Here is a 12,109-nt window from a genome sequence, read left to right as displayed (position 1 = left end):
ATAGTGTTTACATCTCACTGGAGATGAAATTGGGCAGTGTCCAGCACATGGTACGTGCTCAGTAAATAATAGCTATCATTGTTATTGGTGCTGAATGCTGGAACAATAATAGGAAACTATCTCCCAGCCTTTGGGGATACTTCAACACAAATATACTTTAATTGCCCTCTCTAGGACCCCACCACCCATTCCCCAACAACGGCAACCAAAGCTTCCTTTGGTCATTCTATACAGGGCTGGCCCCCAAGACCTTTTTGGCCCATAACTGCATGGCATTTATGATGAAAAGCCCCATGTCACCTTGGGAATTTCATCATCCCTCTTTATTTGGCTATCGTAAAAGTTAAGAGTTCTTTAGATGGGGAAGGATTAATATAAAAAGAGAGCTTCTAGGACCTTCTCTAGGTTGTTTTATTTCCCCAGAGGACCCAGTCACTACCATCACCACCCCCATCCCAAGAGAACTATTAAAAAAAAAAAAAAAAAAACTAACATTTGCACAAGAGTTCCTACAGGTCTTAGATATTTTTATCCCCAGCAACTTCTTGTCCCCATTTTACACAGGCAGAAATTAAGTATCAAGCAGCAAACCAAGTTTCAAACAGTCATTCAGTGTTGGAACTGAGATTCAAACTCAGATCTGTGGTTCCAGAGCTCTTTCAACCTCTCCGCAGCAACCAGCAGCAAGAACACAGGTACATATAAATACACATATACTCATGTGCACAGCCCACACACACACACACACGTGGACACACACACACACACACACACAGCCCTCCAGCTCATTTGTCTTCCCTAGGGCAGTCCTGGGAAATTCCGTAGCCCAAGGGAGCAGACTAGAGCTGATGTCAGTCTAAGCTCCACAGGGAATACCTTACCGGCATTCTCCACTAGAGGCCCAAGGCAGTTACTGTTTTGTGATGTGTCACTCTATTCCAGAGATCCCAGGCAATCCCTCCAGAACAATACCCACAATACCCAATCCCTAACCCTCCCATGGAACAGGTGTCATGCCTGCCCTTCCACAGTTCAGATTTGGAAGTCATCTCTCAGGGAGCAGGCGCTTCACTGAAGCCGCTTGCACATCTGGAGTTCTGCTACTAAAAACCAGAAGACTCAACACAGACGCTCCCCCCCACCCCCATCCAGCTTGAGTTCAAGGTCTGGGATGCAAGGGAAAGTAGATAGAGCTGGCAATGCACGTCCGGACCAGGGCAGGGTTGGTAACTCCTTGGAACAGAAGGCAAGGAGAGAGGAGGGAAGGCATGGTCCCTGCAGTTCCCCCCTAAGCCCTGGTCCATATAGAGGGCCCAGAAGCCCCACCCTGACATCCCCCTAGTACCAGTCAGCAAGGAGGGGAGATGACGCCTCTTTATTAAGGTTAACACCAAGGAAAGCATTGAGAAGGAATACACAGCGGAGGAGAAAGGGCACACAAAGTCACTACTTAAGGAGGTGGGAGGGAGGCACATCAGTTAAGAACCTCAGGACAGCCACATGCTCCATGCCCTGGTTGTAGGGGAAAAGAGGAAAGGAGAGGGGAAAGCGCCATGATAGCCGTGGACTCACAGAAGGGTTTGAAGCCCCCTGAACCTAACACCAGAGCCACAAGCCCTGCCCCTCAGGGCTCACACACTACTACACAAGTCAACACACATAACACACACAGGACATTATGGAGGCAACACCGAGAGGCAGCGGGCAGGGACAAATTGACAGGAAAAGGAACTGAAGTTAAGCGGGTATAGCCAGGAGAGAGACAGTTTTTGGCTGCGGCCCCCAAGAGTCCCTCAAATGTCCCCTAAATCTGGGCTGCTGCTGAGCACCCCCAAGTCTCTGCCTGTGTACTGGGCTCTTTGTTCTCTAAGCCCCAGTGGGTGGATAAAGCAATCCCCGATGAAGTCAGTGACAAGGCAGGATCCACTCTGCATGCAAGAATCCTAGAGGTTGAGCTATTATGTCTTCATGCACATTCATAGCCAGCTCCTCCCAGCCCAGGGGCCCTTGGAACCCCATTCACCCAGATTCCTAGGGCTGCAGTTCCCTCCTTAAGCTTCCTTTACCAATCAGCAGCCGCAGAGATCTGTGAGGGGGAGAGGCTTCTGCAGAGCGCTGAATATCTTGGATTTCAGCAGAAGGGTAAATTTTCTGTTGCCAGAACAGAATACCCCCAATTCCTTAATTTCTAGGTAAATCGTTAGAGATTATTTGCCATAGTCCTAGATAAGTCCTTTTTCAGAATAGAAAAAGCAGAATTTTATTTACACAATTCAGGGGTTCTCCTGTTGGCTGGGGAGGGGGAATGGGCAGGGTAGGGGGATGGATGGGAGTCCAGAGATGGGCGCTTCCTCTCCCGGAACCTCACCTTTCCGCAGTTTGCTATTGTCTCCCTTGGTTAGGCAGAAAGAATTCTTGATGCTCCCAAAGTCCTTCACCCTATAAATCCTTCCTCGAGGGAGTCACTCTGCCTGACCCACAAGAGCAGCAGTCGAAGTGAAGCATGCTGCACCGCACCGTTCAGTCCCCTCGCGTCATGCACTCGGAAACCCAAAGCCAGCCCAGGAAAGTAGTGCCCCTCGGAGTCCCCTCACAGAGAGGCCTCGCCCTCCAGCTGCAGCAGGGTAATGTCGGGCAGATCGAGGGGCTCCACAAGTGGCCCGTCCCCCCCAAGGAGACCAGCACAGGGGCTCTCGGGGCGCTCACAGTGACTAGTGGGTGTGGCGGAGCTGGGCATCTCCTTCTCTTCATCGTCGTCCTCGTCCTCAGGATCGCGACCCAGCAAACCGCTGTCCCCGATCCCAGGCGAAGGGGTCTCCGGCTCTTGGGGGGCACCCCGGAAGCTCCCCTTGCCGCCGACCACGCCCAGACCGCCCTGGCGGGGCGCCGTGGTCATAATCTGGCACATGGAGACGATGGCCCGCTGGTTGGCGCACACGTCGTCCGAGAGCACCTGGATGTGCGAGGCCTGCTCGTCCAGGGCCCCCCGCATGGCCCTCACGTCCTCAAACAGGGCCTGCAGCTGGGCCTTCAGGTGCTCCATCAGTTCCTTCATGCCGCCGTTGTACTCTCCGGAGATCACGTCCCCCACGGCCGGCACGGTGGACACCTCCAAAGGTGCCGGCATGTCGCCGCCGTCCTTGGTCATGATCTCCAGCGGACCGTCCTCCATTGAATGGCAGAAGCGGGCGGTGGCGGCTCTGGGTCCGGTCCAGCCCGGCCTCCGGGGTGGGGGGAGGGACAGGGATGGGGGAGAGGTCCCCGGAGGGGCGGGGAGGAGCCGAGGGAAAAGGAGGCTCCCGAGAGGGGCGGAGAGCCGACGTGAGAAGATGAGTCCCGGGCGGAGGGCGCGGGCAGGATCGGGGGAGGCCGGGAAGAGCCGGCGGGACGAGGACCCTGCGAAGAGTCCCAAGTCGGCGACTCTCCGGCTTGCCCCGGGGCGAAAGCGCCCAGACCTGCCTCGCCTCCTGAATTGAGCCCGTGTCAGCGCCTCCCTCCGGGCGCCACGAGCTGCAAGTGCCCGCTGGTTTTCTGGGTCACAGAAGCTCTCGCGGAGGGGTCCGGGTGGAGGCCAGCAGTGGGTACCGCTCGGGACTACCCCCGGCCATTAACGGGCAGCGCCCGCGAGTGTGGTTGGAGTGGCAGGGGCGGGTCTCGCAGCGGCGCCGCGGATGCTCCTCTGTTTCCAAGGCGACGCACGGCACGTAAATGACGTGTATCTCCATGGCAACCAGGAAGTGGAGAAGAAAAGGAAGGATGGTTGCGAAGCTGCAGTGGGGCTCTAGAGTCTGAACTAGCGGGTGGGGCAGGAGGGGAGGAGACGCTGCAGTGGCCTCAGCTGAGTGGAAAGAGCGTGCAGCTGCGATGCTTAATAGGGAAGCATGAGAGAGCAGTTTGCTGCATAAACCTCCAGGTCAGGGAGAACTCGTCCCTCCCCCAGTCTGGGTACTAGACCCTGAGCGCAACCGCCTTGCAAGGATTTTTCACCCACCCGCAGTCCTTTCTCGGAGGATGGCGCTAGAGCCGGGTCTTGTTACTCTGTCCTCCAGCCGTCCGCAGGAAAGCAGAGAGGGTAGAGAGGCCAGCGCTAACAATCCCAGACCTGAGCTGGGCGCGGTTGCGCGCTGGGGCAGAGTAGGCCCCGCCCGGCCTCCGCGGTGCAGAGGGCGGGGAGGGCACTGAGGAGGTGCCCGCCTTTCTCTTTGGCTACTGCAGTAAATCAGCCCTCTCCCTGCAGATAGCACAGAAGCTAAGGAAAGATGGGATTCCCTTACATAGGAAACGAGACCCAACCGTTCCTACCCTGGGCACAGGGAATTTTTCCATGATGATGAAGCAAAGTACTTAAGTTTTGATAACGAAAGCCTCTTAAGGGCAGAGGTTTGTCTCCACGCCCTCAATCACGGAATTCCCAACAGCTAAAATAGTGCCTGGCACGTAGTAAATAAATGCTCTATGTATTTATTGAATGAATACTTTTTAACAGGAACCACTATGCTCCCATTCCCTCATCCAGAACTCTCCAGCCCATCACAGAGCTGATGCTTGGGGACCTGAATTCAATTTTGTTTCTGCCTTTTAATTCAGAGAACTTGGATAAATAATTTTCCTGATCTGTTAGGGGATTGGACTGGATAATCTAAAATATTATTTCTAACTGAATAGCACTCTGCATTAGCTCACAGGTGAAAGGGTAAACTGTTGGCCGTGTGTGGAAGGGATGGGTGGGGACAGTGTGCGGTAGTGCAGTTCCCCCTCCACAGGCCCAGTGTCCATGTACAGACACACTTGAGTGCCTCAGCCTTTGTGACAACTCCTTTCCCTACTGGAGAAGTGGAGTGGGAAAGGAGAAGAGGAAGAAAACTTTAATATGTTTACAGATGACTTGAGACTGAGAAGCAAAAGCACCTGGGCAGCAGCATACTAATTAGTAATGACCCTAGTAAACTGGGAGAAGCCAAGTGGTCAGAAACTAAAAATGAATTTCATACGAAGAAATGAATCTTGTGGAGAAACAAACTGTATCACTTCAAGCTGGGGGAAAGCTAGGTATGGGTGAATGTTTGGTACATCCTGAGCATGTTACCTTGAGATTTCCCTGGTGGCCTGCTCTTATAAGAGTGGGGCTAGCCCAAAGAAACCTTTGTAGCACTAAAGAACTGTTTGGTTTATGTCTATTTTACTATTATTAAAATAGAACTAAATGGGAGAAATAACCTAAAGAGCAGGAAGTTTAACCTAAGGCACTGCTGATGTATTACACAGCCATTAGAAATTTGATTTCCCAAAATAAATACTTGAACAAATTAAAAACCCTACAGTATGATATTTTCTAAAAACAAATGATTTGGTCCTATTTGCTTGCTCATTCCTTCTTCTTTATTCCACCAGCTTGTGGCGCTCTCACCTTGGTTGTCATTTCTACCTTCACCCTGTTCTCCAAGGGTTATTCCCAAAGCTTAGGAGAAGACAGAAATGCTTTTCCTTGGTTTTCCTAAGCACAGCTGAAGTGGGCTGGTATTTACAAAAAGTCTTTACCAGAAAACCATAGGAAAACTAGAAACAAAGACACACACACACACACACACACACACACACACACACACGGCTGAGCTTACACAGCACAAGTTTCTGATCTCATATTATAGCAAGCATGTTCTCAGGGCATGTGGATTCAACCATGCTGTTCATCCTTCTCTGGAGAGCTCTGCCATAGCCATAAAAGACAGGACTTCTGAGGTTTTTTGCCTAGGTCTGTTACTTCACATTCTTGACCAGCACTTCACCTGAACGATTTCAGCTTGTCAGTGTTCTCAGCCTTCAGGTGGGTCCCTGCCTTCTACCTGTAAAGATGACCCTGCCCCTTGTATAGGAACTCCCATCTTGGTATTACTCTTACATTAAACATAGTCCCCATACACTAGGAGCTGACTTATGTCATCATAAAGGGCTTTTGCCACTATTGTTGAGGATACCATGTATGTCAAGTCTTTCAGCATAAGATTACATCATGCTGCCCAGAGATGCTGGCATGAAGTCTGCTGAGAGTACAGGGGGTCTGAGCCTAGAGGGAAGGGAAATTATTGGAGAAGCACGAAAGAACATGGGAAACAGGTGCAGAGATCAAGGGGTGTGGCTGATCCAGTCAAGTTCCAGGTCAGACATTGAGAGCCAAGGGTAGGTGGGAACTGGGGGAGTCGACTAGTAACAGGACTTGAAAATGTGAGGAGGAGACAATTGGTGCATCAGATTCAGATCCAGATCATTTTAGGAATTCTGTGTGAAATGGAACTAGGAAAAATAAAAGTGTCTAGCTACTGAAAAATAAGGGGGACAGATACAGAGAGCAAAGAAGCCTCAGTTTCCTGGTGGGGTTTCAGGGCTGGGACCTCTGGATGCCAGTGCCCCAGGGTTTGTTGAATGGATCCAATCCCAAGCAGAAGGAGGCTCAGTGGGTACTCTGACCATGTCATTAGAGTATTCACACATAGCATGTATGCCCTATAGCAAGAAAAAAAATAAATAACCCCTTCTGCTTCTTGCCTTTCTTTTATCCTCAGGTAACCACCCTAGCTGTTCTATTCCTTCATCATGAGCCAATGGGTGGAAGAGATTCCATGGTACATAGATACAGGTCAGGTACACTTAGTTCCACATATCACATTCTAACTAGAATTGTGATTCTTAGTTGTTTCTGCATTTTCCTCTATCCGGCATCCAGTTTATCTCCAATCTATCTTTTATATAGCTGGTGTACTTTTTGAACTATAAATTCAACAGCTGTGATGAAGATGCTGTCTTGACCCAGATCAAGAGTGATGATCAAAATCAAGGCAGAGCTGACTGCTACACTTAAGGTCCACTATCCCAGATGGTGCTCTCCAGATGTAACTTTTATGGCATTGAGGTGCCTTAGGGCCCATCTCAGCGTGATATCACATTCAAAAGAAACACCTCCAACAGCCAAAAAACTAAAAAGCACTTTATTTTTATTATAGTCTCTGGGAAAACCCTAAAGAAATTTGCATTCTCAGCACAAAGCAAAACGCCTTGAACTTTTCTTCCCTCCTTCTCTACGCATCTCACACATCCTGACATAGCTGTAGCTCCCATTCCCCCTCCTTTCGCTGCAGACACCTCCAAACTTTCAAGTCTGTCCCTGGCTTTCTCACTTGCCTGACTACTTCGCCTCTTGGATATATTCTTTTTCTCTTCCATGAGAAGGAATTCCTTGTCCTTGTTTCATCTCCTTTGGTTTTGCCCTCCATTCTGAGCAGGTACTTGGAGCGCCAGCTGTCAATGACAGAGTCTCTTCCTAGAGGGCAAGAAAGACTGAAAATACTTGTAGGTTTGGTCTGTCGCATAGACTAAATATTTTCATTATGGAAGGGTGTTTTGTCTGATATTACAAACTGTTTTGCTCATTTCCTCTACTCTTTTTTTTTAAGGTTTTATATATTTGAGAGAGAGTGAGTGAGTGAAAGTGGAGGGGCAGAGGGAGAGGGAGACACAGATTCCTCTGCTGAGCAGAGGGAGACCCATGGAGTGCTAGATCCTAGGACCCCAGGACCCTGGGATCATGATCTGACCTGAAGGCAGACACTTAACCAACTGAGCCACCCAGGCCACCCCTCATTTCCTCTACTCTTATACAGAGAAATGGACGTGGGAGTTTGCAAGGATCCCGAATTGTTATGAGCCCCTGGCTGGAAAGGGGGTCCAAATGTCCACAGTCTAAAAGCTCTATTGTCATAGACATGGCCATGAGGTGAGCCCCAAACACACATCCTCACCAGAAGATGACAACCAGAGCAAGACTTTCAGTTGCTTGCTCTGTGCCCCCAAACTATTTTTAGGAATCTTAAAAAGGCCATCTCCTGCCCACACATTTCTTTCTCTTCCATAATAACTTTATTCAAAGCAAGAATTCCTTCTTGTGGAGTCTGAAATTCCACTGAAAATCACCTGTCATTCCAATTAAACCTGTTGTGCCGGTGTTTGTCCTATCTCCCCTTTCTGCATTTCTGCAACAGCTGCTTTTGTGTTAACACTTGCAGAGGACTTTTCCCCTCACTGGATAGTCATTTATCCTGTGCCCTCTGACAGGTCTAGTTCCAGTCCAAGCGTTGTGGGGTAGTTGGCCACAAACTGCCGTTCGGAGTTCTGGAGCCAACCGTGATGTCTGGTACAGGGTCTCATGTACCTTCCACCCTTACTATATATTTTCTGCCCCCAGAAAGTTGCCAACAGCCCAGGGACTGGTTTTGCCCCAAGTTACAATCTTCATCAGGCACTGACGTGCTTTACCACCAGAGAACACTCTCAATTTTTGGTGCCATGGGACAATTTTGCTTGACAAATTGCCTCTCCGGGAGTATCCTTCCAACTCAGAGGAAATTATGTCTCAGCATCTGGACAGGGTATGGACTCTGGTATGTCTGCCCTTCCAGTTAGAGGAATTTTTAGAAATTCAGTGTTCCTTTATGCTGACCTATGCAAACTTCCAGGCCTCTTCTCACCTGTCACATCTTGAGGAAGTCTGAGGCATTCTATCATAGACAATTCAAACACAATTTTGTAGGTCTTACTGATACATCTAGTTATGCTATCTCTATACCTCTTAGACATCCTAAAAATACTATCAAAAGTAGTTTTTAATTCCCTTTTACCATGGGGTGGTATCCCAAGGATAAGCAAGGCACTGCCAGCTACAGTTGAGCAGCAACTGTGCGGGCGTGTTATGCTTCTAGTCAACACACATAGACAGAGACTATGTATTCATAGTCTAGTTCATGACTAGTATTCATGATGGTGAATACTATGAAATGTGGATCAACTTTTGGGGACACAGTTGATCCCCAAAAGTTGATCCACATTTCAAAGTACTGAAGCAGTGCTGGATCTTGTGCAGAAGTGAGGAGAAGGATTTTCGCCCCAACTTTTCCACACAGACCCTGAAGCCCCTGTTTTAAGAAGTCTTACATGAAAACGGTCCCATCTTCTATAGTCAACCATAAGTCCACAATTTACAGGGACAATACCTGCTTTGTTTTTAAGGCACAAGGATCCCCTTCACTCCAGAACTCTCTAGTCCCTTTACTTTGTTTTACTCTACTCCACAGCAGTTAACATCTGTTATTCTATATTTTATTTGTTTGTTGTCTTTCACTTTCAAATAGGGTATAAGATCCATTAGGGAAGAGGTTTGGTTTTGTCCACTGTGACATCTCCATCACCTAGATTAATGCCTGGTACATGGGAGTTGCTCAATAAATAATTGTTTAACAGATGAATGAATGAAGCCTGAATCCATAACTAGGAAAAGAAACATCACCCTTAAGGATATGTAGCCTGCAGAGCTCCAACTCCTCCTTATCCTAGAGAGAAGCATAGCTTCTTTGGTTTCACCCATCTACTTTAGTGATTTCTAGCTTATGTTCATATAAATAATCCTTTGAGTGGCCTTTAAAAAAAGGAATACTTACTATAAGACACACAGAGGTATCTACCTCTTGCAAAAGAGAAAAGTGCTTATGGCTTTGAAATGATTTCACATGATTAGAATATTGAAATTCCTGGTGTTTAATTGTAATGAGATCTGTGAGACCTAAGTCCCCTCTGCTTCACACTTGTGGATTTTTATTAGTGTTTGGGGGAAATTCTCTTTACTGGAAACAGTGATTATGGAGAAAGGTTCTTTAGAGATGGAGCATGGAGGTGATGCTGGGATATCATTATAATCTAAGGTCTAATGGAAGAAAGGAAATAATCTACAGAGATGTGAGAGAGAAAGAAAGCCTAGAGAGAAGGATAGCACAGAGGATAGACAACAGTATCATTCCCTGAGCCACTGTGAGGGCAAAAGGCAGGATGATGCATTTATGTCAGATTTTTAAGGGGCTTCTTTTTTTTTCATATTTCAAGGTTTTTTTTTAAGATTTTATTTATTTGACAGAGATCACAATTAGGCAGAGAGGCAGACAGAGAGAGAGGAGGAAGCAGGCTTCCTGCTGAGCAGAGAGCCCAATGCGGGGCTTGATCCCAGGACCCCTGGGATCATGACCTGAGGCGAAGGCAGAGGCTTTAACCCACTGAGCCATCCAGGTGCCCCTCACATTTCAAGTTTTTACTTAAATTCTAGTTAGTAAAAATATAGGGTATTATTGGTTTTAGGAGTACAATTTAGTGATTCATCACTTAATGTAACACCCAGTGCTCATCACAATTGTCCTCCTTGAACTCCATCACTTATTTAGCCCACCCCCTACCACCCCTCCAGCAACCCTCAGTTTGTTCTCTATAGTTAAGAGTCTCTTATGGCTTGCCTCCTCTCTTTTTTTTTTCCTTCCTCTATATTCATCTTCCACAAAGGAGTGAAATCATATGGTATTTGTCTTTCCCTGACTTATTTTTCTTAACATAATACACTCTAGCTCCATTCCTTTTGTTGAAAATGGCAAGATTACATCTTTTTGATGGCTAACATTCCGTTGTGTATACAGACCACATCATCTTTATCTTTCCGTCCGTTGACGAACATTTGGGTTCTTTCCACAAGTTGGATATTGTTGATAGTGCTGCTCTAAACATCAGGATGCATGTGCCCCTTCAAATCAGTATTTTGTATCCTTTGAGTAAATACCTAGTACTGCAATTGCTGAGTCCTAGGATAGTTCTATTTTTAACTTTTTGAGGAACCTCCATACTGTTTTCCAGAGTTATTGCACCAGCTTGCATTCCAGCGATAGTGTAGAAGGGTTCCCCCTTCTCTGCATCCTCACCAACATCTGTTGTTTCCTGTGTTGTTAATTTCAGCCATTTTGATAGGTGTGGGGTAGTATCTCATTGTGGTTTTGATCTGTATTTCCCTGATGAGTGATGTTGAGGATTTTTCATGTGTCTGGTAGTAATCTATATGTCTTCTTTGGAAAAATGTCTTTTTGTGTCTTTTGCCCATTTCTTAACTGGATTACTTATTTTTGGGGTCTTGAGTTGGAAAAGTTCTTTATAGATTTTGGATACTAACACTATCAGATATGTCATTTTCAGATATCTTCCCCCATTCTGTAGGTTGCCTTTTAGTTTTGTAGACTGTTTTCTTTGATGTGCAGAAGGTTTTTATCTTGAGGAGGAGCCCCAATAGTTCATTTTTGCTTTTGTTTCCTTTGTCTCCTGTCTAGTGGGAAGTTGTTACAGCCAAGATCAAAGAGGTTGCTACCTGTGTTTTCCTCTAGGATTTTGATGGTGTCCTGTCTCACATTTAGGTCTTTCTCCATTTTTAATTAGTTTTTGTGAATGGTGTAAAAAAGTGGCCCAGTTTCATTCTTCTGTATGTTGCTGCCCAGTTTTCTCAACACCATTTGTTCAAGAGACTGTCTTTTCCCCCAGATATTCTTTCCTGCTTTGCTGAAGATTAGTTGGCCATATAGCTGTGGGCCCATTTCTGGGTTTTCTATTCTGTTCCATTATCTATGTGTCTGTTTTTGTGCCAGTACCATACTGTTTTAATGACTACAACTTTGTAATATACCTTGAAGTCCAGAATTGTGATGTCTTCAGCTTTGCTTTTCTTTTTCAATATTGCTCTAGCTATTCAGGGTCTTTTGTGGTTCCATACAAATTTTAGGATTGTTTGGTCTAGGTCTGTGAAAAATGCTGGTGATATTTTAATAAGGATTGTATTAAATGTGTAGATTCTATGAGGCTAGCATTACCTTGATTCCAAAACCAGAAAAAAATCCTACTAAAAGGGGAATTATAGGCTAATATCCCTAGTGAACATGGATGCAAAAATTCTCAACAAGATTCTAGTAAATTGAAACCAACAGTAGTACATTAAAAGAATTATTCACCATGAACAAGTCTGATTTATTCCTGGGCTACAAGGGCTTTTCAATATTTGCAAATCAATTAACATAATACAGTGTATTAATAAAAGGATAAGAACCATATGATCCTTGCACCATATGATGCAAGAAAAAGTCTTTGACAAAGTACAGCATCCAGTTTTTATAAAAACCCTCAACAAAGTGGGGATAGAGGGAACATACCTCAACATCACAAAGGCCATGTATGAAAGACCCACAGCAAATATCATCCTCATTGGAGA

General features: G+C 46.5%; 1 protein-coding gene across 1 annotated transcript; it reads right to left on the bottom strand.

The window, feature by feature from the left end:
• Positions 1-1,332: 1,332 nt before the first annotated feature.
• On the bottom strand, positions 1,333-4,085 carry CCDC184 (coiled-coil domain containing 184). The gene has a single exon (XM_059402994.1). The coding sequence runs from the start codon at positions 3,170-3,172 to the stop codon at positions 2,591-2,593; it is 582 nt and encodes a 193-aa protein (XP_059258977.1). The 5' UTR covers positions 3,173-4,085; the 3' UTR covers positions 1,333-2,590.
• Between the last annotated feature and the right edge of the window lie 8,024 nt (positions 4,086-12,109).

The sequence above is a fragment of the Mustela nigripes genome, chromosome 6 (genome assembly GCF_022355385.1).
Source record: "Mustela nigripes isolate SB6536 chromosome 6, MUSNIG.SB6536, whole genome shotgun sequence".
NCBI classification, from domain to species: Eukaryota; Metazoa; Chordata; class Mammalia; order Carnivora; family Mustelidae; genus Mustela; species Mustela nigripes.
Note: the sequence above shows the minus strand (reverse complement) of the source record. Positions and strands in the feature narration are given on the sequence as shown.